Source organism: Chlorocebus sabaeus, chromosome 7 (genome assembly GCF_047675955.1).
Source record: "Chlorocebus sabaeus isolate Y175 chromosome 7, mChlSab1.0.hap1, whole genome shotgun sequence".
Lineage (NCBI taxonomy): Eukaryota > Metazoa > Chordata > Mammalia > Primates > Cercopithecidae > Chlorocebus > Chlorocebus sabaeus.
Window position 1 is genome coordinate 29,835,377 of NC_132910.1, and position 27,872 is coordinate 29,863,248.

Consider the following 27,872-nt stretch of genomic DNA (forward strand, 5'->3'; position numbering starts at 1 on the left):
CTTAACATGACATACCTTCCTCTATTATAGAATGTAACAGTATAGCATTTGGGTGATTAATAGGGTATTGTGGTGGTTTGGTTTGAGAGCATAGTACCTTGACTTGGAAACCCACCCTCACCATTTGCTTGCTTTGTGACCTTCAGAAAATCACTTAGCCCCACTCAGTGCCAAGTTTCTCATCTGCAAAACTGTGAGCACTATATAAGTTATTGCATGAGAGGACTTGGTATAGTACGTGGCAAGTAGTATAAGTTTGATAAATGTGAGCTATTTTAATCAATCACTTTATGTTTGTTTCCACCCTCTCAACTGCATCTCACACACCTTGGTATCCCCTATGCATAACAGAATACTTTGTTTCCCTTAAATGCTTAATTAATGCTTATTGGAAAAAAAAAAAAGAAGCAATAAATGTTCCCTAGCAAGAAAACTCAGAGAGAAAAAGAAAAGAACAAAAAAGAAGCAATAAATGAATAAATGAGTATTTTAGGGGCACATGGAATCATGGAGCTCTTCATAGAAAGGTGCTTTTCACTCTAAGGGAGCATGTTTAACCCTTTCAACCTTTGACATTTGTTTTTCTTTCATCTTAAAGTCTGACCTAATTAATGCCTTTCAATCTTTTCAGGTCAAATCCTTTATGGCCGAGTACTTTGGAATCCAGAACAAAACCTTAATTCTGCTTACAAACTTCAGCTGGAGAAAGTCTATCTTTGTACGGGCAAGGATGGCTATGTGCCTTTCTTTGATCCCACGGGGACAATCTACAATGAAGGGCCCCAGTATGGATGCATTCAGCCAAACAAACACCTAAAACACAGATTCCTGCTGTTGGTATGCTAAGTGTTCTCACTATTAGTGTGAAAGAGCAGACACTTGAGCAGATTTCCTCAGCTATGACTTCTCCCTAAAGTAGATAGAGCCCACTCTTGATAGTTTCCTCTCTATATATGTTTGTGTTGTTGTTTCTTTCAGATCAGCTAAATACTAGTATATATGTGGTGGTTATGGTGGGTAACAAGACAAGCTTCTATTGACGTTCTAGGAAGAGGAAACTCTAGGCCAGTGTTTCTCAGAGTGTGGTTCAGAGACCTGGAGTGTCCCCATATTCTTTCAGGGAGTCTACAGACTCAAAATTACTTTCAAAATAATGTGATGATGATGCTTTCTTTTTCATACTTATTCCCTCATGAGTTTAGAGAGTTTAAAAAGTTTATCAATACAATTTCAGATTCCACATTGTAATGAATCTTTAAAAAATAACCACTCACCAAGTTTTGATTTAGTATCAAAAAAGAGGCAGGGTGTAAGTGGCTCATGCCTGTAATCTCAACACTTTGGGAGGCTGAGGTGGGAGAATCACTTAAGCTTAGGAGTTTGAGACAAGCCTGAGAACCATAAGGAGATCCCATATCTACAAAAAGAGATTTGAAAATTAGCTGGGCTTGGTGGCATGCACTTGTAGTCACAACTACTCGGGAGGCTGAGGTGAGAAATCACTTGAGCCTGGGAGGTCAAGGATGCAGTGAGCCAAGATTGCACCACTGCGCTACAGCCTGGGCAACAGAACGAGACCCTGTCTCAAAAAAAAAAAAAAAAAAAACCCGTAATTATTTGAAAAAGCTATTAACTGCATAGCTTTTTGAGGCCAGATTTTCTTCATACACTTTAGACAAAACTGCACATCACAACTGATTGAATTCAGAAGCAGTTATGAGAATCCAGTTTTTTCCCTGAGATTACAAAAATGTAAAATATTGCCAGCTCTCTTTATTGGGGGAGGGAATGAATTTAGGTATTTTCACTAAAAAATATCTTACTTAACATGTAACGAGTTTCTTGTCAGTTTAAAATGAATTAAGAAGTAAACACTTAAAATTTTTTCAGGTTTAATTTTTAACACAGTAAATGTTGATAGATGTAAGTCACATAAACAAAAACTCTCTGGGGTCCTTGATTTTTAAGTGTGTAAAGGGTCCTGAGACCAAATAACTTGAGAATTGTTGGGCTAGAATAGCCCACTTTTTGAATTTGGAGATCACAAAAGCCACTGCATGTCCTTTTTGAAAAGGACAGTGGGTTCCCGGAGGTAGTGTATTAGTCTGTTCTCACGCTGCTAACAATGACATGCCTGAAACTGGATAATTTATAAAGGAAAGAGGTTTCGTTGACTCACAGTTCAGTATGGCTGGGGAGACCTCAGGAAACTTACAATCATAGCGGAAGGGGAAGCAAATACATCCTTCTTCACATGGCGGCAGCAAGGAGAATTGCTGAGCAAAGGGGAAAAAGCCTCTTAAAAAACCATCAGATCTCATGAGAACTCACTATCACAAGAACAACATGGAGGTAACTGCCCCCATGATTCAATTACTTCCCACCGGGTCCCTCCCATGACACATGCGGATTATGAGAACTATAATTCAAGATGAGATTTGGTGGGGACACAGCCAAACCATATCAGGCAGCCACTGACTTAAGGAGAGGGCTTCGCAACACACACTCTCCCAACCCAACCTAAAGCCAGGAGTGATGAGTACTTTTCTCTTCCCAGTGACTGCCACCTACCAATATAGTGGAACCATCTTTCTAAATCTTGCTTTTCTTTTTTCTGAAATCCTAGGACCGCAATCAGCCAGAGGTAACTGATAAGTACTTCCATGATGTGCCTTTTGAGGCTCACTTTGCCTCTGAGTTGCCTGATTTCCATGTGGTCAGTAGCATGCCAGGTGTGGATGGATTTACTCTAAAAGTAGATGCACTCTATAAGGTGAGTCTGGTGAGAAGAACAGAAGCTTAAGATCAAGTCTACTTTAAAGTTTGAAAAAAAAAAAAAAAAAGGAGGAGAACTGCAACATCTCTGGATTCTTCATCATTCTGCCATTCTTGCTAGCAGATCTTTTCTTATTATTGTTAAGCTTATCACCCACCCAAAATTTTCACATGTATCCCCAGTAGACCAAAACAATGATACAATTATTTAATTTGCATATCGTCACTTGTCACTGTGCACATCATGGCTGCATATGACACTCCAGTTTTTCCTAAGTTCTTTTATATTGCATCCCTTTTTGGTTCTATGCTAGACCAGCTGATTTTCACAGACATATGAAAAACATTTAACAAAATCATAATACAATACAGCAATTTAGAATGGCAAGAATTGCTACTATTTGATAAACAAAAATACCTTAAGTCTCAGCAATGAACATGAACTTTCAAGATCAAATTTCACTTTTTTTCTGTCTCCAAATATTAATCTATGACCCTTCAGAACTATTATCACACTTCAGAAGTTATTTCAAAACCATGAAGGGTTTTAATGGAGAAAGATGAGGGGGAGATGGAATACTTGATGATATAACCTGATCCAGAAAGTGTTTAGAAAATGTTTGTCATGGCCGGGCACGGTGGCTCAAGCCTGTAATCCCAGCACTTTGGGAGGCTGAGACGGGTGGATCACGAGGTCAGGAGATCGAGACCATCCTGGCTAACACGGTGAAACTCCGTCTCTACTAAAAAATACAAAAAACTAGCCGGGCGAGGTGGCGGGCGCCTGTAGTCCCAGCTGCTCTGGAGGCTGAGGCAGGAGAATGGCGTAAACCCGGGAGGCGGAGCTTGCCTTGAGCTGAGATCTGGCCATTGCACTCCAGCCCGGGCGACAGAGCAAGACTCCGTTTCAAAAAAAAAAAGAAAAGAAAAGAAAATGTTTGTCACGTATCTGTGTATTATGTACACAGTATATGTTTAGTGAATATTTTGTTGAATGACTCAATTTTTGCTGAAGTTCACCAATAAATAGTAAATTGACATAATATAATTGAAGGTCACTATAAATAAATGTGGTTTTTAATGCTATTATTTCACTGCTATCAATAAAGACAGACAAATATAAGCATTCACTTAGTGAAAGAGACCATGAAAGATAATTCCTTAGGCTATTCCGTGTACACATAGGGAAACAAAAAAAAAAAAAAATGTGAATAGCTGACTCAAGATCATCTTAATTTGGAAATAAAATAGAACCTATATTTGGTTCAGTTCAAGATCATCTTAATTTGGAAATAAAATAGAACCTATATTTGGTTCAGTTCTCTATGTATTAGTAAACACCAACCATTGCTAATGCTTTTCTGGAAATCAGTTATCTATCAAGGCATATAGTGGCAATTATCCTTCCATTTCCTTTCTTCAGAGGTGTTCTGTGGGCAAGAACGACATGTTCGGTTTGTCCCCCTGCAGGTGGAAGCAGGACACCAGTGGTATCTCCAGGTCATCTACATCATTGGCCCTGACACCATCTCAGGGCCCCGGGTCCAGCGCTCTCTCACAGCTCCACTCAGACGCAACCGAAGGGACTTGGTGGAGCCCAGTGGCCGGCTGACCCTTGATGATTCCCTCATCTATGACAATGAAGGAGACCAAGTCAAAAATGGTACCAATATGAAGTCCCTGAATCTGGAGATGCAAGAGCCAGCAGTAGCTGCGTCCCTGTCACAGACTGGGGCGTCCATTGGCAGCGCTCTGGCTGTGATCATGCTTCTACTTCTGGTGTTTTTGGTGGCTTGTTTCATCAACAGGAAATGCCAGAAACAGAGGAAGAAGAAGCCCGCAGAGGACATTTTGGAGGAATATCCTCTGAATACTAAGGTAGAAGTGCCCAAGAGGCACCCGGACCGGGTGGAGAAGAACGTGAATAGACAGTACTGCACCGTGCGGAACGTCAACATCCTGAGCGAGCCTGAGGCGGCTTACATGTTCAAAGGTGCTAAAGTGAAAAGACTGAATCTAGAGGTCAGAGTTCACAACAATTTACAAGATGGAACAGAAGTTTAATGGAGGAGACCTGTGTGTATTTTTTTCTAAAATCATTTTTATAAAATGGGGGGAAATACTGGTATTTTTATAATCTCACAGATAAAAAAGGGAAAACTATAGCTTTGAGTGGCAGACGGCACACATCACATGCATCAACTCACAACTGAGCTACCTCATTCAACGAAGAACCACTGAGACCCCCAGAGTACTAGAGTGATTTCCATAGATCCCTGTGATAGTGTCAACAGCCATACACAGCTCCTTCTGTAAGGCTGGTCTTAGAAAACGAATACTTTAGTATCAGGACAGGAGTCGACCAATTAGGTTAGCAGATGGAGAAGAGAGGACTGGGTAGTGTACCATGGCAGATCTCAGAGAGAAGAAGTAGGTACAGGGCCTTTGGTTCCCTCCCCCAGTCCCAGCTTTCTCCTACAGGGCTTTTCCTCAGCCCCCAGACAGCAGAGTATGAACTGCTGACACCCAGATTCCATTAAAAATTCTACTAATCGACACAACACATGTATTGGCTCATGAGTTCCACTTGACAGCGTATGCTCCTTGGCCTCTAATTGTACTTTGCTTTTCCAGAGCCCTTTTTACCTGGGGATTTCAATGTGCTAAAGTAGAATCCTCTGAAAACCATGGGAGCCTCCGCCGCCTCAGGCACAGAGAACTCCCTCCTACAAAGTGGGAGACTGAAACCTGAGTTAAGGCGGGGCCTGGCAGGTGTATCAGAGCACATTTGTGATGCCCTTCACCCCAGGGAGGTGTCTTTGTTCCCAACTGGTTTATGTGGCACTGAGACATCCCTCCCTGACCAAGGATGCTGCAAAACAGACCAATGTACTATGGCCTTTTAATTCAACATTGCCATAAATACTTTAAAGAAAACCCGCCACACTTTCCTGCTACTCCAGGCTTTGCCCAGTCCCGTAATAGACAATCCATGTGCTTTGCTAGCTATGGGTTTTTATTGTGTTAGTGCTTCTGGAGAGTAAGTGGTTCATTTGAATAAGGCAAATTAGGAGAAAGCCCAGGTTGGGGTGAGATCAGACTTAACAGATACATGCTGGTTCTCCTTGCTGTGTGAGACACAGCAGACAGAGGCACTGTTCCTGGTGCAGTATTTCAGGGATTTCTCTTTGAGGGGTTCTTTTCTGGTAGCTCAGGCAATTATTTTTACCATATCAGCATATGACAAGGCCATGAATACATGGCTCTAAAATAATTTAGTGTTCAAGCCTCAGCTTAACTATTTTGTGTAGGCTACACACAGCTTGCTTTTGTTTCTCTTGTTTCTGCCTTATTGGCAGAAACATAAGTATGCATGCCATGTTGTTTTGAATTGGAGGCACAATTTCATTATTCAAGAGTAAAAGACATGTCCTCTTCTGATGCATGGCACACCACAGTCACCAAGCAAATAACAGAGCCTTCACATTGTGTAACATACATATGAGAATGACTCAAGCTCTTTGAGAACATTCCAAACTCGTAACATTTCGCTACGAAAAGCTAGAAAGGATGAACTGTGAAAGGTTCTAGGCAGCTCTGTGAGACTCCAAGATCCTTGAAAGTAGGACCTTTGTGAGCCGCGCCTTTCATTCTTCAGCAGTGCCTTGCGTGTAACAAGCACTCCAGAAATATTTGTTGAATGAATGAATGAATAGTGTCATGGGTGAATGATAGGGGAATAAATTTAGGAAGGGAAAGTGAGAGAGTATGGTGGCAATATCACAAGGGAGGAGAGAGGAAAACAATTATCTTCTCTACTTGGATTATGAGATAATCTTTTACTTGGAGCAAAGAAACACTGCATGACTCTGGCAGTGGTCCTAAGGAAGCATGAACAGAAAATTCATAATAATGTATCAGCAGGAGATGAGATTATGAATTGGCATCCAGAACAGGAGATTTAGAGGAAAATCTGATTTAGCATTCTGAAATGAGTGTCAGGTTTTCAGGAGAGAATGAATTGGGGTGAGCCCAGAGTCTGAAACTCCTGACTGGTGAGATGCTACTTAAGACCAGGTTGGGCAATTCAGGGCAGAACTCCTAAATCAGCCTCATGGACACCCACAATTGGTATCTCATGGCTGGAGAGCTGATCAGGCAGGGCACAGAATCTCCAGAACAACCGAGAGAGTGAATGCTAATTTGTAGAGGGAATTTCCATTTGGTCCATTATTTGTAACTGTGTAACTGCTCCAAGTGCCAGAATGCTTACACGTTAAAGCAGCAACTTTCCATTTGCCCAAATATTCTTCTTGCACACCCCTTCCATTACTGTTGAATAGGACATTGCATGGGAAGAGTTCAGAGGTGGCAGAAGGAAGCGAGTGGGAAGGACTAAAGACTGAGCCCCAGAGTGCTCCCAGCAACTGCCACATACAAGGTTTGAAATGACAAGGGCAAAGTGAGATACGAAACTGTGTGTGGCCCTTGCAGTATTTCTACCCCCCTTTCTACATGTACGTTATTGAATGCCAGTACTTCTCTAGTGGATGCACACTTGTTAAATAGTGTTAAGAGACGTGGAGATGAGATATACCCCTTTGATGTAGAATTATTCATTTGGTTTGTTTCATACTTCATCATAGGAATCAAGTAATTTGATGACTAATGTGGATTATATTTCAGTCAAAGCTCTGCTTTCAATTTCTCTGATTTGTTCACTAATGCCTTGTGTGTGTTTTACTAACCTTTTATATCTTGCCTTCAAGTGAGAAGGAACAAACAACTCTCAGTGGTTGCTACTTGCTATTATATGCTGGCTGTGAAGCTTAAAGAAAGAATGGTCTGCACCATTTTTTCTGCCTCGCTGCCCTTTTATTGTACCCCAGGCCTCCTAGAGGACTCCTGCAGATTCTATTGTTGGGTGGGAAATAGTGTTGGAATGTGTTTGCACAGTCTTATGATATTCAGTCTCAGTCTGCTATAGGTATTTGTTATTCTTGGATACTATACACCTGCTCAGACTGAGTAAACATTTGTGGTGCTGTCAACCTGATTTCTTGACTCTCAAATGATTTTTGTATTTCCAATATGAATTTGTGTGTTATGAATTTCTGATTTCTCCAATAGTATATGCCACTATATAAATTTGTATTAATAAATGACAGTCTGGTTGTTTTTTTGTTTGTTTTCCTATGTTCTTTTTAGATTATGTCTCTTATTAATATAGACATTGCCATTAAGATGGCAAAATGCATTCTAAAATTTGAAGCAGTCTTTTGGAGAAAACCCTTCTAATGAGGGTGAATCTGAGACACTCATTAACTGTGTTCAGAGTAAGATGCTGAATAAATTATACGCTCCCAGATTATCATAGGTCTTCTTTGGCAATCAGTTGAAATTCTGAGACAAAGAAGAATAATTAAAATTTCCATGTGCCATATAATAAGATGATGTTTGGATGTTTGTATTTATTATCAAAACTTCTAAAGAGACGTGATATAGTATGAGGGTGGCTTATGTCCTTCTGTGCACATGCAAATATTTGAGCATACATCACCGACCCTGGAAAAGACCAAAGCTCCAAACGAGTTTATAGGCTCATGAAGGGAAAAATCACAGAGTCAAAATGGAACTGTACCCAGTTGGTCTTTGCATTCTGCAAGCCTGTGCATTTGTGTGCCTTTCCCTTCTGATAAAACAAATAACTGCCAATAACAGTGACCAGCAGGGCTCTGTTGGCACATTTGCAAACTCGGCAAGAGTTGAGAAAGCATGTTTATAGAAAATCTGGGGAAGGGATGCCACAACCAATCCTGGAAGTTGCTGAGATGCTGCCAGGAGCTTAATGTAAACTTCCAGTCCTCACCATTTCCTGTGATTATCCATTGCCTTAGAGCAGCCTCTCTGCCCTGGAGTTCATTTCTCTAGAGTGCAGAGAAACTACCAGGAACCAATCTAAGAATTGTTAGGATTGTCTATAAAAACGCTTCTGAGACTGGAAATGTCATGGCCATAAAATTTAGGGATCTTGAGGAATAGTGGCAGAAAATGAGGTCCCATTTAGAATTTAAAATGTCTCATAGACTGCTTTTGAAGAAATGTACTGGGAGTGGTGGAAGGAGACTATATTTGGAATGTGTTATTAGGTTCAGCTACATGAAATTGATGATTTGATAGGTTGAAAATAGTCCAATATCAATAGTTTTGTATGTCTCAACCTAATATTAAGATACCACAATCTGTAATACAGATTCTGTCCCCAAATGAGCCACAGAGAACTCTTAACTAGAACCCTGTGCACTGAGAGTAGCTAATGCCCCGGAATTGTTATAGGGACTATATCAAATGATATATTGGGCATATCTGTCAATGCTCCAATCAAGAACAATGACTCCCTTATATTCTGTACCTCATTCAGTCTTCATAACAACCCCATAAGACATAGTTGTCCTGGATAATTTCCTTTGAAAGTTTCATATGAATGTCAGAATTTCAAATCTTTGAAGGCCTTCACAAACACAACTTGATGTTCATTTAAAATGGTCCCAAGCTCCTATATCCTAAATTTAATGCTTGTCATGAAAAGTTACATCACTTGATTGATACAACAAAATAGACCTATGCTGCAACCGTCTCTAAAAAAGCTAGCAGAATTTTATCCGTAGGCTCATCTTGGTTTAAGGCCAAGTTCCAAGACTACTCAGCAAGTTATAAAAGTTATTAGAATGTCAGTCTCTGGAATAATTTTCATAAATTGTTAAAAAACTAGCATCAAGATATCTCAGTTCCAAGACTACTCAGCAAGTGATAGAAGTTATTCAAATTTCAGTCTCTGGAATAATTTTCATAAATTGTTAAAAACTAGTATCAAGCTATCTCCCTTAAACATCCCACTAAGGAATGCTTCAAAAATGAACCAGTGCTGGCTACTAGCAGCTCCCAAGAGTCCCTGTGCTGCTGATTCTGTTTGCTGCACGCTGAATCTGCCCTGCCATGTGCACTGGGAAACCGACATTTTATCAACTGCGTCTTCAAGGCCCCGTTGCCTCTCGGCTTCTGGTTGAGGTTGGCCAAGTGGAACGACTGATGAGAGACAAGATGATGTGTGTTTCACCTCCTCCCTGCTTCCTTCTGCCTTGTGATTCTGGGGTGGCTACATCCCTCCCTGGCCACAGGTCTCACAGGTTCTGATGAAACCCCTTCCCTCCCTTGCCCATGCAAGGCTAGAGGTAGTCATAATTTCATCCTGTCCCTAGTCCTTGGAGACTATATCATCCCTATGAATACCTAGCCAAACTCTGCACATGGGTTTGTAAATAGCTCCTTTATTTGACTCTTTTTTCAGATCCTTTGAGTATGCTGTCTCTTTCCGTCCAAACTCTTATACAGTCCTTAAATTCAGTGCCATTTGGTTCCACTTCTCTAATATAAATCACAATTAAATACTTGAACTCAAATCTTGTCTCAATTTTAAATTTGCTTGTTATTATAAAGAGTGATGTACTGATAAATGCTTCACAACTGACCTTTGGGGTAAAGGGAGGCTCAGTTTATAGTATTTCCTAGTTTTTGTGTTGTATATACTCCCACCATGGCTGAATATAACCCACTAGAATAATTTCGCTGAATGTGGAGTTGGGAAGAGATGCACAGAAGTACAACTTTATGCACTATTGTCACCACATGGATGCAATAAACACAACCTGGAAGGCATCAATAATAATAAAATGTGTGAAATAATTAGGAAGTGGTTAATTTTGAGTACCTATTACCTTTGTTTTTAACATAATTTATTCAATTGTATTTATTTAACTTGTAATAATGTCTACATTTAATACTGGCTGTGAAATAACTGAAAATTCAGGAATTGGCTTTCACATGCTGGTATAACCCAGCTCCAACATATCACTGTAACAGCAACTATGTATTTAACAGCCACAATCATGTAATCAGTTTTTCCTTCACATTTTACCATATGTTCGAAATATATCTCAATAACTTTGCTTTAAAATTTTTTATTTGGCTGTTAAATTGTTCTTTTGATCAGGGTGCTATAAGAAAATTTGCTTTTTACTAACCTGTAAAGTTCTGTGTATTCAGAATAATGAAAGTTTTATTAAATGACCTTTCTGAATTCTTTTTCTGGATAACCATAAACCTGGATTCTAACAGCATCATCTAATATTTCCTTCCAAGAAAACTCATCCTTTGGGGGAAAAAAATAGTTTTATAATATGCCATGACATGTTTCTAGTATAAATGGTGGTAATAGGGCTGTTGGTACAACTAGAAAAAGTCAAAAAATGATAAAAGTGCATTTGTTAAAGTTACCATCCTTCAATCAAAGAAGTTAAATCCTGAATGATTTAAACAATTAAAATAAAGCCTACATGTAAAACATCATCTATTACTCATTTTCTTCTGGCTACAAATCTAGCCCTTTTACTTCCTAGTTGCCTGGAATACAACTCGTAGAACTTACTGAGTCCCTCTGAGCCTGTCTCTGTATCGGTAAAATAGAGGCAATCATAAATAATTTACAGCTGGTTGGTAAGCATGACATAGGTCACATATGTAAAGTGCATTACCCAATGTCTGGCACAAATAACAATAAGTATTTTCCACTCATTTCATGCTAATCTCAGAATTTTTCAAGGTAACATGGGATTTGTTTATTGTGGTGAAGTCTGAATGGGAGTCAGGAATTACCATGCAGAACAGAATGCACAACACCGTCCTGTCTTCTCTCTTGCGGAAAGCTCATTACTTTGGATTTGTAAATCTGAGAGGGCTCCCAGGGCACTGGCCTTTTAAGCATGACCATCTCTGCCTTCTCCATTGTAGCTCCTCTTAAACCAGTGGTTCTCAAACTTTAAGGTGCATCAGAATCACTTGATGGAGTAGGGTTTCAGGGAATTTGCATTTCTAATGAGTTTCCAGGTCCCAGGACTCAGCTTTAAGGACCAAGACTGTAATCTCTTCAACTCACACTCAAGCAGCTCCAGCCATGCTTATCCTCTGAGTCTAGCGACTCCTGTGTCAGTTAAAGGGCCAGCATATATAATACTGCTGAAAGACTAGAAAAAAAAAAAGTATTCAGCTGAGCATGGTAGCTCACGCCTGTACTCCCAGCACGTTGGGAGGCCAAGGTGGGAGGATCACCTGAGGTCAGGAGTTCAAGACCAGCCTGGCCAACATGGTGAAACCCCATGTCTTCTAAAAATGCAAAAAAATTAGCAGGGCTTGGTGGAGAGCGCCTGTAATCCCAGCTACTCAGGAGGCTGAGGCGGGAGAATCGCTTGAACCTGGGAGGTGGAGGTTGCAGTGAGCCGAGATGGCATCACTGCACTCCAGCCTGGGTGACAGAGCAAGACTCTGCCTCAAAAAAAAAAAACAAAAAACAAAAAACAAAAAAACTATTCACGCAGTTTAAGTTTCTATTAATATACAAACACCTAAATGGCAATTTGTTAGTCCTAATCCTATCTCCAAATTAATACTTTCACTAAAAGTTTTTTCCAGAATGAATAGAAATAGGGGCCGAGAGCAGTGGCTCACACCCATAATCCCAGCACTTTGGGAGGCCAAGGCAGGCAGATCACTTGAGATCAGGAGTTTGAGACCAGACTGGCCAACATGGTGAAATCCTGTCTCTATTAAAAATTTAAAAATTATCTGGACGTGGTGGTGGGGGGGTGCTGTAGTCTCACCTGCTTGGGAGGGTGAAGTGGGAGAATCACTTGAACCCAGGAGGCAGAGGTTGCAGTGAGACTGTGCCACTGCACTCCAGCCTGGGTGACAGAGTGAGACACTGTCAAAAAAAAAAAAGAGAGAGAGAGAGAGAGAGAAAGAAGAAAGAAGAAAGAAGGAAAGAAAGAAAAAGAAAGTGAAAGAAAGAAAAGAAAGAAAGAGAGAGAGAGAAAGAAAGAAAGAAAGAAAGAAAGAAAGAAAGAAAGAAAGAAAGAAGAAAGAAAGAAAGAAAGAAAAAGAAAGAAAGAAAGAAAGAAAAGGAAGGAAGGAAGGAAGGAAGGAAGGAAGGAAGGAAGGAAGGAAGGAAGGAAGGAAGGAAGGAAGGAAGGAAGGAAGGAAGGAAGGAAGGAGAAAGAAAAAAGAAACAGGGCAATTTGTACTATGATTGAGAACTATAGAACACAGCAACTTAAATATGGAGAACTTCAATTTATCTACCCTTGAAGATAAAAGGGGTAGTGGAAGGTAAGGATTCTTTCAAACGATAATGTGTGCAATCAAGTCAAATTGTGTTGCCTCCTTCCCTGTCTCAGTCTTCTTACCGTCCTTCTCCCCCTAAAGCCTGCTATATTTTAAGTTCTTTCCCCATAGCTTAACACAATATATAAAATAACAAGGTATCATGCATTTTAAATAGGCTTTCCTTTTTAGAACAGTTTTTAGGTTCCTTCTTTTGATCTGATATTAGCAATTTGTGTCCTTTAGGTTCCAAGCAAAACTGAGTAGAAGGTACAGAGATTTCCCAAATGTCCCCTGACCCCACACATGCATAGCCTCCTCCGTTATCAACACCATCCACCAGAGTAGTGTATTTACAACTGGTGAACCTACATTGACATATCATTATCACTGAAGTTCATAGCTTACATTATGATACACTCTTGGTGTACATTCTACGGATTTTGACAAATGTATAATGACATGTATCCACCATTATATCATACAGAGTATTTTCACTCTAAAAATCCTCTGTGCTCCACCTGTTCACCCTACCTCCCCTCAACCCCTAGAAACGATTGATTTTTTTTACTGTCTCCGTAGTGTTGCCTTTTCTGGAATGTCATATAGTGGGAATCAGAGTATGTAGCATTTTCAAATGGGCTTCTTTCTATTAGTAATATGCATTTAAGTTTCTTCCATGTGTTTTTATAGCTTGATAGCTAATTTCTTTTCAGCGCTGAATAAAATTCTATTGTATAGATGTATCACAGTTCATTTATCCATCCACCTACGAATTACATCTTGGTTGCTTCCGAGTTTTGATACTTATGAGTAAAGCTACTATAAACATCCATGTGCAGGTGTTTGTAGCGGTAAGTTTTCAACTCCTTTGGGTAAATACATAAGGAACCCAGTGATGACTGAGTGTAAGCAATACTTTTTACTTATGTGGTCTTGGATAAATCACTTCACTTTTCTAAGCTTCAGTTTCCTCGTCTGCAAATTGTGATAAAAATAGCACCTCCTAGAGTTCCCCTGAAGATAAAAGAGGTAAGGTATTCAAGCACTTACTTCAATACCTGATACCCAATACATAGTAACTCTTTATTATCTTCTACATCCTTCCGCACACCACTGCTCATAGTTCCCTCATACGAGTAGGGCTTTAATCTTTTAGCCTCGATGATTTGTTGTGCTCTTCCAAATGCCTAGAATGCCCTTCCAGGTTACCGTCTCCCTGAGCCTTTGGTTGGAATCCTCATACTAGAGGGTCAACACGTTTAGAAGAGGAATTACTGAAATAGTTGAGTTCCAAGCAGTAGCTCTGGCATTTACTGTCTGTGTAAATTTGCTGAAGTTATCCAACGTCTCTGTATCTCAATTTCCTCATCTATAAAATGGCGATAATAGTATCTACCTCATAGAGTTGTTGTCGGAGCCACTTTAATGGGAAAAACCGCGATTACTTTTGCACCAACATAATAAATCCACTCATATTCTTAAAGACGTTAGAACAGTGCCTGGTACAAAGTAAATGCCCGATCAATGTTATTGATTGTTATTAATGTTAGGTGACCGCCACCTATGCCACGCAGTGAGTTCCTTAGGTGTGGGGACAGTCTAATCTCCGAATCCACACTGCCTAGAATAAAATAAGCATTGCAGTACATTTGAGAAAGTAAAGGTGTAGTGGAAACCGAGGGCGAAATGAGGGCGTAGGGAGAAAAGTGTGGAGAAGCTTAGAGACCCGTGAGGGAGCAGAGCTGGGGCGCCTGTATACAGGGACAGAGCCCGGCGGCAGCAGGGCGCGGCTTCCCTTTCCCGGGGCCTGGGGCCGCAATCAGGTGGAGTCGAGAGGCCGGAGGAGGGGCAGGAGGAAGGGGTGCGGTCGCGATCCAGGCCCGGAGCCAGCGAGGAGCATCAGCGCCCGGGGCGAACACCTTCGCTCGCAGTTCACCCGCACACCAGTTTCCAGCCGCCGCGCTTCGGGGTAAGTTTCGCCCCCCGGCGCGTTCCAGCCAGCTTCGCCCACCGCCGCCGGCTGCCGGGTGGCTTGAGGAGGTCGCGGCGCCTCGCCCAGTTCTCCCGAGAGTGCTGCTCGACCCCGGGCAGGGCTGGCGGCTGGCGCCCGCGCCTGGCCCCAACCCAGCTGCATGGGTGCGGAGCTGGAGGGATCTCAGTCCCGCATTTCAGAGTCGAGGAGACTGGGGCCCAGGGGAAGAAAAGTGCGGTGCCATGGAAGGTTCACCCAGGTCTTGGTGGGGCCCAAGCTGATACTTAGCTGTCCTCGCTCCCTGAAAGCTTCGCTTATTGCAGCTAGCAGCGTAGGGGATCCACTTAGCCATCTCGGCCTCCCAGTCCTAAAGGTCTAGGGGACAGAAAAACGCTAGGAGTCGGAAGGTTCCTCGGGTCCCCGGCATCGCAGACGGGGCTGGCTCAGAGGTCTGCTCTGTGGACTTGGAATCGCACCCACCCTGTGAGCATCTTCTCCCCTTCACATAAGCAATTTATTTTATTTTACTTATTGTTTTAGGAGGTAGAAAAAAGTGGATTTGCATATTGAGGGTTGGAAGTTCAAGAATTTTGCTTTTTCCTGAAAAGACTCACCGTTTTCTTTGCAACAGAATCCTATTCACTAGACATGAATCATTCCATTGGCATTTAAGTCCCCAGGTGGGAGGTTTGGATACTTGATTGCAGATGACCATATACAGGAAACTATGCAGGTGCTGGGAGGTTCTGGGTCGCTGGAGGCCCATTCGGCTACTGATAAGAAATTGCATAGCCAGGGCCGAATTCTTTCCAAGGATTTGTGTTCAGCACTGACAGCAAGACTCTGCCCTCTGGGAAAGATACATTTGCTATGTTCATCAACATCATTTTTTAAAATGTAACTAATTAAAATGTTATTGCATGAGGATATCACCTTTGGTTTTCCGAAGACAGAAAACTTCAGACTGACCAGAAAGGGAATTTTTCAATGTAAAGAAAAACAGAATCTTGTTCCCAGAACTATGTGGTTGTGTAGAGAAACCTGTTTAGAAATAACCGTAGAGGAGGAAGTAAAAGGAAATGATGTAATCCTTTTCAGGAAAGGCTATGTTGAAATTCTGTTTAAGTCATTTGGCTTTCTCTGTGGAGTAATTCTTTACATCTTAAAAGTTAAATGATAGATTAGTAATAATAATTTTCAATTATTTTCTTAATAATTTTCCAATTCTACTGGATCGACGCATATTGAGGGTCAGGTTTGGTCAGGTGTAGGCAGGCAGTGGGATAAGGCAGAAGGATGGGGGTTAGGTCATACCTTTAGCGTCTAACTGCCTCCATGCAGTAACGGTCCACTCACTAGCTGTGTGACTGTGGGAGGTTACCATACCTCTCTGGCCCCAGTTTCTTCATATGCAGAATGAAGATGTAATACCTAACTCACTGGATGATTGTGTGGCTTGTATTAAATCATACATTTAATCAATTTTTTTTTTTTTAATATCTACTGTGCCCCAGTGCACACAGAAAAGAAGAGTCCCCAGCCTTGTGAAACTGACCTCGTTCAATGCTGGCAACACCCCCTTCTTCACTTTTTAAAGATAAGGAAATTGAGGCCCAAAGAAATTGTGTTTAGCTTTAAGAGGCAAAACGACAACTAATAATACTTTGTTTTCACTGTATAGGATGATTTCACTTCTGAGTTTTAGACTTCATAGTAGTTTATCTGACTGTAACCCCTCATAAGTCAAAGAGCATCTATTTAGAGAGATACCGTGTTTGACTAACTAGAGAATCGACTGCCCTAGGCTACTGGGAGCCTGAAAAAACCAGGGCAACATATTTCCAGAGACTAATAATGTAATTTCCCACTGAACTTTGCTCTAGGGGTGTCAGGGAATTTTTAGAATATTTTGTTCCCAGGAAGGGTGGGAGCAACTTGCATTTCTAAATCAACCCTGGAGATATGCCAGCTTGTTTGAATAATATCTATTTCAGAAAAATGTGTCTGGCTTCCCAATCAAAGAACTGTCCCTTTCACCTCTGCACCCCACCGAGGACTGGACCACCTCCTCAAAGAGCAGACGTGTCTTTATAACAGACTGTAGGCTTGGAGTCTTGTAAAATGTACATGGAGGTTTCACACTCAAGCACACGGAATCCAATTGAAGGCAGCTAAACTTTGTGTTGATTTGGTGAGGAGGAGCAAAATCCTGTGTTTTTGTTGTTATTGATCCCCGTAGTGGTAGCCTGTCAGTAATCAGCATAGTTCTGCGGGACTTTAAATAAGTCAAACATTGGCTTTTCAGGAAGTATATTTGTAAGCATCTTAAGTACAAAGATTTTTTTCTGTCTCTTGACTTGAAGTCCAGGTCTAGCACAGTCCCTTGCATATGGTAGATGCTCAGGAAATGTTTGTTTAGCAAATGGGATACCCAATGTCAGTTATATCCTCTTCCTGAGAAGGTTTTCTGTGAATGTTGATGTCTGCTTTCTGGATTCAAGATTGAGGGTTGGACTGAGATTATTGTGTTCTAAATCACATATTGATACCGTTTACTAATTTTTTTTTCTTTTAATAGATTAGTGTGATCTCAGCTCAAGGCAAAGGTGGGATATCATGGCATCTATCTGGGTAAGTAAAAATTAAGCCTTCACAACACAGTAACATATATGAGTCAAACCAAAACACAGAAAGTCATGATAGCAAGAAAAATTTTATGAAAGTTGTTAAGTTTGTCTGGCAAAATTAACATTCCAGAAAAGCCAGAGGATGTCAAAAATAATAAAATATTTTTAAAAATGCATTGTAAAGTTACATAGTTAAAATAATTTATGATGACACCAAAGCAGAAAGGTCAAAATCAGATAATAAATTTAGTATATAATTTGGGACTTTATTATATGAAAAACATGACATATCAGAGAAGAAGAGATGGGTTATTCAATAAATGTTAGGAAAAATTCTAGCTGTTTGGGTAAAAAGTAAATCTGTATTCCTTTTTCTGCCTTACAATAAAATAAATTCCATGTGGATAAAATACAGAAATGAAGAAAATGAAATATGAATGGGCTGGGTGTGGTGGCTTACACCTGTAATGCTAGTACTTTGGGAGGCCTAAGTGGGTGGATCACCTAAAGCCAGAAGTTCGAGACCGGCCTGGCCAACATGGTGAAACCCTGTCTCTACTAGAAATACCAAAATACCCCAGTGTGATGGCACACGCCTGTAATCCCAGCTACTCAGGAGGCTGAGGCAGGAGAATTGCCTGAACCTGGAAGGTGGAGGTTGCAGTGAGCTGAGATCACGCCACTGCACTGCAGCCTGGGAAACAGTGAGAATCCATCTCAAAAAAAAAAAAAAAAAAGAAAAAGAAAAAGAAATATGAATGGATTGAAGAATAATCTTGGAGTGGGGAAGGCGCTTACAACTGTGACACAAAACCAAAGGCCTAAAAGAAAAATATTGATCTATTTTAACTACATACAAGTTTATAATTATGACAGCCAACAATCCCATTGGTAGAGGCAGAAGACAGCTCAGAGGGAAAAAATATTTGCAGCACATTGGGCAAAAGACTTATTTGCTTAACATGCAAATAACTTGAATAAATCAGTTTAAAAAATGAACTTGACAGAAAAAATTGTAAGGGACATAAACAGGACATAAAAAGAATTATAAGTGTCTAATAACATCAGAAGGTGCTACAAGATCAGACACGGTGGCTCACACCTATAATCCCAGCATTTTGGGAGGCCAAGGTGGGAGGATCATTTGAACCCAGAAGTTCAAGACCAGCATGGGTAATATGGCAAGACCCAGTCTCTTAAAAAAAAAAAAAACCCTAAAAATCAGCTGAACGTGGTGGGGCATACCCATGGTCCTAGATACCCAGGAGGCTCAGGTGGGAGGATCGTTTAAGCCCAAGAGGTGGAGGCTGCAGTGAGCCGTGTTCATGCCACTGTACTCCAGCTTGGGTGACACAGTGAGACCCTATCTATTTTTTTTTTTTTAATCCTGCATCTCACTCAGAATTGAAGAAACAAAAATATCATGATAAGAAACCCTTTTCTACCTAAGAGATTGGTGAAGGTTAAAAAAAAAAAGTAATGTAGAGGATGTGGGCAAGGTGATATTTTTATTATCTGTTCATAGGAGAGTAAATTTGGTACACTTTTGGATGGTATTTTGACAATATCTATCAGTCCTTAAATGCACACGTCCTTTAAACCCAGTAATTCCACTTGTGGGTATGTATCTTATAGATAAACTTGCATAAGGTTAAAAAATAGGGACCCAACTACATTTGTTTGTATTAATGAAAACATGTGGACAGCATAAATGTCCATTGATAGGGTAGGAATAAGTAAATTACTCATTTATAACTTATAGGCAATTTTATGTGATCATTAAAATGAATGGGCCAAAAGTGGATCAGTTGTATGTGAACTGACATTAAAAAAAGTTCCAAGATAAAATAATTTAAAAAATTGCCAGGTGCGGTGGCTCACACCTGTAATCCCAGCACTTTGGGAGGCCAAGGCAGGTGGATCATGAGGTCAGGAGATTGAGACCATCCTGGCTTTAGTAGAGACGGGGTTTCACCCGTCTCTACTAAAAATATATATATATATATAAAACATTAGCCGGGCGCAGTGGCGGGCGCCTGTAATCCCAGGTACTCGGGAGGCTGAGGCAGGAGAATGGCGTGAACCCGAGAGGCGGAGCTTGCAGTGAGCGGAGATAGCGCCACTGCAGTCCGGCCTGGGCGAAAGAGTGAGACTTTCGTCTAAAAAAATAAAAAATAAAAAGTCAACTTAGCGAATAATATGTACAGAGGGATTCTGTTTAAAAGAAAGAACAAAGAAAATAAAAAATATACAGAAAGACTATTACATGAAAACTTTGTGGAAAGGTAGAATTGTGAGAAAGTGCACTTTTACTTTTCAATATATCACCTTCTGTACTGTTTGAATTTTTTTTAATCATGAGCATACATTATATTTTATAAGTAAGGGGCAAGGCAAGTTTAAAGAAAAGCCTGTGCAGAGATGTGGCCATCCCTTGGCCTGGGCAGTATGGATGGAAGGTGTGCTGTTGGAAGGCTTTGTTTGGCCCAAATTACTCCCTTCCCACTGGCTAAGCTAATCTCTCATCTTTCATCTGAAATCCCTGCTGCTTTTATGAACATCTCACAGAGTCAGATGAAAAAAGCATCTCTCCAAAATGCTGGTGTTAAAAAAAAAAGTCTCCCTCTGGCCCTTGCCCATGAGTAAATTGACAGGAAATTAGTTGAGCAGGCTCTCCCGCTGACACCTTCAAAGGCGTGGCATGTTTCTGAAGGGCTAGGAGAGACCCAGGTGAGTGTGATCAAGGGTGTATTCATTTCCTATTGCAGCTGTGACAAATTACCATAAATTTAGCAATGTAAAACAACACCCATTTATTATCTCACAGTTCTGTATGTTAGAAGCCTGAAATGGGTCTCACAGCACTAAAATGAAGGTGGTGTTGGGACTGCGTGCCTTTCTGGAGGACTTTGGGAAGAATCCTCTTCCAAGCCCGTTTAGGTTGTTGGTAGAATTTAGTTCCTTGTAGTTGTAGAATTGAGTCCTTAGTCCTTGCTGGCTGCCAGCAGAAGCTGTCTTTGGCTCCTGCAGGCCTCTGCCTGTCATTGTACGTGGCCCCTACATCTCAGAACCAGCAATAATGCATCAGATCTTTCTTATGCTTGGAACCTCTTTTCTGCCTTTCTCTTCTCCCACCAGCTGAATATATTTCTCTGCTTTTAAGGGCGCGTGTGATTAAATTGGGCCCACCTGGATAACGCGGGCTAATCCCTGTGTTTTAAGGTCTGGAACCTTAATTACGTTTGCAAAGTCGCTTTCATCATGGAACACAATACATTGACAATTTCCATGGATTATGGCGTATACATTTTAGGAGGCTGTTGTTCTGCCTACCACAGGGACTAGGAGTATGGCTACATCAGGGATGGTAGCATTTGGCATCAGATAGCAGGAAAGAGGTGGGGAGGGGTCACAAAGGAGAGGCTAACCTGAGCCTGGAGAGCAAGCCCTCACATGGAGAAAGAGTCCCTAGCCAGAGAAGGGCTCCAGCTGTCCCTGGGTTTTTGTTTTGTTTTGTTTTGTTTCGTTTTGTTTTCCTATTTACCTCCTCTCCCTCTATTAAAGAACTAATATCTGTGAGTGAGATCTCAGAGAGCAAAGATTAAGAACAACTTAGAACCGCTATGGAAAACAAGATAGCAATTCTCCAAAAAATTAAAACTAGAACTACCACATGCTCCAGCAATCCCATTTCTGGATATATATCCAAAGGAAATGAAAGCAGGATCTTAAAGAAAGGTATCTGTACACCCATGTTCACTGCAGTACTTTTTGCAATAGCCAAGAGGTGGAAACAGCCCAGTTTCCATGGACAAGAATGAATAAACAAAATGTGGTACATACACACAATGGAATATTATTCAGTCTTTTAAAAACACATGTTGTGTGACAGGAAGAAACCCCTGTCACATGCTACTATATGGGTGAGCCTTGAGCCCATTATGTTAAGTGAAATAAGTCAGTCCCAAAGAGACAAAATGCTGTATGATTCCATTGATACGAGGTATCCAAAGCAGTCAAATTCATAGGAACAGAAGGCAGACTGGTCGTTAGGAATGAATAAGGAAAGAGAAAAAGAGGAGTTGTTTAATGTGTAGAGTTTCAGTTCTGAAAGATGAAAAAGTTCTGAAGATGTTTCAAAACAATGTGAATATTCTAACCACTACTGAACCGTACACTTAGAAATGGTTACTATGGTAAAAACCTTCAGATTTCCAATTGTAAATATTCTTATCACAAAGTTTTATGTGTTCTTTTTTTCTCTCTGCCACACAAAAGCACATACACACTCAAACGTAAATAAGCAATCAAGTCCTTGCATTTCTACAAAACTGTATACGTGGTTATGTGTATGATTAGTTTATTACAGTGGTATGATCAAGGGAGAAGTCATTAGTTGCAATTTCAATGCATTACCATTGAAGATGAAAGAATGGCTGGTTTCTTAGGTCTTTTATATTCTATCCAAGGGTGTTGCAACCCTACCATTGTTTCAGATGAATCAACAGTCTGTGTTGCATTAGTATTTCCTTTGCTTGCAAATTTTGAATATCTCTGTTCAGACATATGTTCTACCACTTCACCCTTGATGAAAGGGTCTGATCTCTTATTGGTCTGTACTCCTTGGACTCAGGGTCCCTTGTCATATGTTGCCTGTAGGTCCATAGCAAGCACTCAGGAAGCCCACCAATTAGAATGTCTTAGAACATGACATTTTATTAAGCTACCACAGCAGCATTTTTTCTGTGTGCTTTCTGTAATACAATGCTGGCTTTCTTATGTAAATACTCTGAGCTCTTTCCTCCTTGATCAATTCCTAACTTACATTTACAGAATAATAATAAATGTAATTCCTGTTTGTTTGAACTCTCAAATTAGAATTTTTATTATGATACTAGAATTTTTCTTTCTCTCTCTTTCTTTCTTTTCTTTTTTTTTTGACAGAGCTTCACTTTGTCATTCAGGCTGGAGTGCAGTGGTGCAATCACGGCTTGCTGCAGCCTCGACCTTCTGGGCACAAGCGATCCTACTGCCTCAGTCTCCTGAGTAGCTGGGACCACAGGCATGCCCCAGCATGCCCAGCTAATTTTTAAATTTTTTTGTAGAGATGGGGACTCACTGTGTTGCGCAGGCTGGTCTTGAACTCCGGAGCTCAACTGATCCACCCGCATTGGCTTTCGAAAGTGCTGGGATTACTGGTGTGAGCCACCGCACCCAGTGGTGCTAGAATTTTTTAAAATTAACTCGCAATCATTGTAATCACCATGAATTGTTATTAACATCCTAACTTGGTGTCCATTCTCCTTTCACCACTCCAAACTCCAGTTTACAAAATGAGGAAAGGGAATATAGAGGCGCTCTACAACCAAGGGATAAGAGAAGTTTTATGAAAACATATTACCTAAATACAATGCCTACTAACTTTGTTTTGAAGTTCATCCAAAACAGTTAAACAATTAAAGCAGCAAGTACCTAGTTCCACAGGCTCTGCTGGGAGCAGAATGAAGACAGTCTAACCACAGTCTTAACTCTCCCTTTCAGAACTCCCTAATCGTTTAAAAGGTAGGCTCTTGAGCAAATTGCTTAGTCCTTCTCTACTTCAGTTTCTTCATCTATAAAACAGGTATGGTAATAGTGCCCATCTCATCAAGGGTTTGTAAGCATTAAGCCAGTTCATGTAAAATGTATTAGCAGTGCCTGGCATGGAGTGAGCACTCAATAAATGTTAGTTTTAATCAGCATGATTTCAATATATTAATTTTATTCTAAAATGTATTTCTTGCCAAATAATATCGCTGCAACTGTTTTTGTAGAAGGGCTTCTGCCTATTTCCTGGGCATGATTTTATTACACATGAGTAGCCCCCTCTCCCCATTGGAATGGTTCTTTCAGCCATCTAAAAGAGATGGCATATCCTCAATCAAATTCCTTCTGGCCACTCTTATTTTCAATATTTTATAATATTTTAAACACATATATATTTCTAAAGACATAAAAATCCTCCCTTTCCACTCCTAGTGGGCATACTGGAATACATTTCTGACACTGACTACCCAGCATTAACATCAGATTCCACAGCATTAAGGGCTCAGTCCTCCGCAAAACTGCCCTCACTTCAGATATCAGTTCAAGTCTCAGGAATCACCTGCACTCTGGCCAACTGGCTATAAATTTGGGGGTTTCCATGACCCTCTGAAATTAAAGAATTCCCTAGAATGATTCACAGAACTCACTGAAAGTGCGATCCTTATGAATGCAAGTTTATTATGAGGGGTACACATGGGCAAGCTCTGGAAGGGTCCTGGACCCAGAGACTCCATGCCCTCTCCCTGTAGCATCAGGGCACCTCACCCTCCCTTTGTGTCAGTGTGTTCAATAACCAGGAAGCTCCTCTGAGCCTCAGTCTCCAGAATTGTAATTGGAGTTCCATTATGTAGGCACAGTTGATTGATTAAATTGTTTGCTACATGATTGAACTCAATCTCCAGCCCCTCTTTCATCCTCAGAGGTCCGGCTGACCAGAGTTGCAACCCTGTGATCACAGGGCTAATCTTTCTGGAGACCAGCCATCATTCTAAGGCTATCTAAGAGTACGCCATGAGTCACCCCAATTGCATCACAAAGTCACTGCTATCACTCAGGAAATTCCAAGGGTTTTTGAAGCTCTGTGCCAAGAACCAGTACAAAGACCAGATATATTCCTAATTGTACTACACATATATAACTCGCATTAAGGCATACAGTTTCCAATATATATTATTTTATTTTCGACTAACGTTACATTAAAAATAAGGTTATATTAGTTCCAATGGCACTGGCTATTTATGTTGATCAGAAGCGCTGATTGTTAGATATATTTTTCATATATGGGAAAAATGGGAAAATGAATTAATGTTTGGTAATATGGATTGGCAAGACGGAATCATTCAAAACATGGGATCCATGTAGAAGATATTGAAAAAGGGTCCATGGTGGTAGAAATGTGGGGGGAAGGCTACCAGGATGGACCCTTGCAGATGGGAAAAGCTACTCCATGATCATGTGTTCATGGTGAGAGTTAGAAGGCACAGCCTCCCTTCCCTACCAAACTCTTCCACTCTGGAGGGAGCAAGATTGGTGCAGTTTGACACATGAGGACACACTCGTCTCATTTCCACTGTTAACCCAGAGGAATGGCAGTAGTGGTAGGGCTGTTAGGAAAGGTGCAATGTGCTAACATGAGAGAGAATTTTGGGAAGATAATGCCTTTCAAATTCTGTCCCATGGAAGATACCAGCTCTGGACATTTGGATGCTGCTATTCCTGGGTTCAAAGAGTTTGTGAGTGTCCTGTCCAGTTTCATACTTCTTGCTTTGACACAGACATCCCATTAGACCTTTCTTTCCTGGTATAGTTGCTCTTCTTTGCTATGCAAATGTAAAACATGTGTGAGGAGAAACCTGTGTTCATGCATGTGAATGTGCTGAACTCCTCCTCTGGTCTCCCTCCCATCTACCACATCCGGGAATGGAATATCAAGATGGTGACTATTTTCACTGAAAGAAACTTTTCACATCCCAAGCAGAACAGGTATCTTCCCTGGTTAGGTGCTGTTCAAGTGTGCTGTGTGTTTTAAACCATGTTCCCTGAAACTGCTTTAGGTAAATATTGGCATTCAGACAGGTACACAAATGGTCTATTGCAGAAAGTTGATTTAAAACAGGTTAGACCTGGATTTCAAATCAAAACATTTAAGCTTTGTTTAATGTTTCCAAAGCCTGGAAAATTTCTCATCTGAGTGAGAGCAGAGAGGCTTCCTAGGAATGAGTGGAATGAACACTAAAAAGCTGTTCTTGGCCGGGCGCGGTGGCTCAAGCCTGTAATCCCAGCACTTTGGGAGGCTGAGACGGGCGGATCACGAGGTTAGGAGATCAAGACCATCCTGGCTAACGTGGTGAAACCCCGTCTCTACTAAAAATACAAAAAATTAGCCAGGCGCGGTGGCGGGCGCCTGTAGTCCCAGCTACTCGGGAGGCTGAGGCAGGAGAATGGTGTGAACCTGGGAGGCGGAGTTTGCAGTGAGCCGAGATCCAGTCACTCCACTCCAGCCTGGGCGACAGAGCAAGATTACGTCTCAAAAAAAAAAAAAAAAAAAAAAAAAATCTGTTCTTTGCCTTTCTCTGACGTTAGCCCAACTGTGAAGGAGGGAGGGTCCCTCTTTTATATTTACTCATGATAAAGTGATAGTATGCAAAGCTAATGTTTAGCCAGTGGAAGAGCCTGGTAAATCAGAGGTAAAGAGGAAAATAAAGTTTTAGATCAGACAGCAAGGAATGTAAAGTGGAGAAGGTACGATTTGTTCTCTTCAAAGTCTATTTTTTTTGGTGGATGTAAAGCAGTTAGATAAAAAAGAAGTATATAGAGTACTGAGCAATAAAATGAATACATTGGTCTCACATGAATTATAAGAGAATAAATCAAAACAGGAGAAAATTCTCATCTATCCCTTCATTATCAGATCTTTGCTTCTTTCATTTGTAACTCTTTGTGTTTGATTCAGCACCTCATGTAGGTTCTGGAGGCATGTTTCAATAGGAGTAGGACAGCCCCATGTGAACAGGGTTTAAGAAAGGTGAAGATGGCATTTGTAGAATTTTTAACATATGGCATGGAGCTCTGAAAAGTCTGACAGTGGCATTTGAGAATTATTGAAAGAAACAGGATGCAGAACAAGAAAGCATTTTTTATTCATTTATTCACTCAACTAATATTTACCACATATCTTTTATGTGCCAGATATTGGCTCTGGCAACACAGTAGAGAAAGAGAAATAAAAAAGCAAGGAGCCTACATTTTATTAGGGAAGACAGACAATAAATGAGAAATAAATGTACAGTATAAAAAGACAGTTTTAAGTGCTCTGGGGAAAAGCAAAGGTGGATAATAAGTATGATGGGGTATGTGATTTTCTGCTCAGATATATGAGTAGAAGTCAACGTGGCATGAGACGGTGAGCTGAGAGAATATCTTGGGAAAGAGCAGCCAGGCAGAGGGAATGACAAGTGTAAGCTCTGAGGCAGATGGGCAAGACACATTTGAATGTAATAGGAAGATTCCCACGAAGCAATAACAGGGGTACAAGATTACAAGGGGATTGGGGGAGGTATTACAGTCCTCTTTTATGATACTTTAATATCCTCCAAAGGCCACAAAGAGTCCCAAAAAGTCTTCACATGGACTGTTCAAGGAGTTTCCATTCTCTAGGTTTACTTTACATTAGGAAGCATTCTTAAATCTGCAGCAACTTCTTGTTAGGATTATCGCTTTTTAAAAAAACTCATAAATAACCCATAAAATAATGCATTTGCCATGATGTCCGGTAGACATCATTGACCTTAACCATTTATGTAAGAAATATTCTGCCTGGAATATTACAAACAGGAGACATCCCTGATCTCAGTCCCTCACAGGTTTCTCACCCTTATAGGAGTGAGGTGGATGGAATAATCGTCCCCAAATCCTGCAAAGCCAGTGCTGTGATATCAATTATTGTGTTGCCCCGCCTCCCCCACCAACCTGCCCCTTATTCATAGGTTGAAATCCTGACCTTCAGGATGCTTGTGTTGGGAGATGGGATCTTTGGGAGGTGATTAGATTAGGTGGGGATTCTTGCGCTTTTGAAAGAGGTCTGAGGGAGTTTGGTCACGTCTTCTACCATGTGAGAACACAGCCAGAAGGTGCTGTATATGAACCATAAAGTGGAACTTCACTAGACACCGAATCTGCTGACACCTTGATCTTGGATTTTTAGCCTCCAGAATGGTGAGAACTAAATTTTTGTTATTTATAAGACACCCAGTTTATGGTATTTTGTTATATCAGCCTGGAATGCTAAGGCAGACAGCCACCGTTCTCTAGCCAAGGGCCATTTAAGAAGATGTGGATTCTGTACTTCAGTGAGCCAAATTCCCTATATTTCTTCATATACCCAGGGAGATATAAATTCTCTATGTATTCCTGTTAGATTGCAGGACCCTTAAACAGAGGCATCTCCTGCAGAAGTTAGACATGCACAGGGCCGAATATGTGGCCAGAATAGCCACACTGGTCTTCAACTCTTTTGTGACCCTTGGCCAAGAGGAGAATTTGCTCAAGAACTCTTAACTAGGTTAAACACTTTACTTTGATTGTAGAACAAAGAGATAATCTACAAATACTGGTGCTAAATGACTCAAAAGAAGATGAATATAAATTTTTTATAATCTGCTTTAAACAAATACATGAAAATTATTCTGAGAAAGATG

At 40.8% G+C, this 27,872-nt stretch overlaps 2 protein-coding genes across 3 annotated transcripts in view; both read left to right on the top strand.

Moving 5' to 3' along the window:
• Window positions 1–11,191, top strand: part of FRAS1 (Fraser extracellular matrix complex subunit 1) — a 461,113-nt gene extending 449,922 nt beyond the window's left edge. Inside the window, exons 72-74 of one of the 2 annotated variants that reach the window (XM_073017428.1) lie at window positions 632–837; window positions 2,627–2,773; window positions 4,246–11,191. In XM_073017428.1, coding sequence (XP_072873529.1) covers window positions 632–837; window positions 2,627–2,773; window positions 4,246–4,839 — 947 coding nt within the window. In that variant the 3' untranslated portion in view covers window positions 4,840–11,191. The remainder of the gene's footprint in view (window positions 1–631; window positions 838–2,626; window positions 2,774–4,245) is intronic. The other variant, XM_073017427.1, reaches the window with a different exon arrangement.
• A 3,592-nt stretch (window positions 11,192–14,783) lies between these two features.
• ANXA3 (annexin A3) overlaps window positions 14,784–27,872 on the top strand; it is a 61,857-nt gene continuing 48,768 nt past the window's right edge. The window contains exons 1-2 of the mRNA XM_007998989.3: window positions 14,784–14,959; window positions 17,541–17,593. Coding sequence (XP_007997180.2) covers window positions 17,579–17,593 — 15 coding nt within the window. The 5' untranslated portion in view covers window positions 14,784–14,959; window positions 17,541–17,578. The remainder of the gene's footprint in view (window positions 14,960–17,540; window positions 17,594–27,872) is intronic.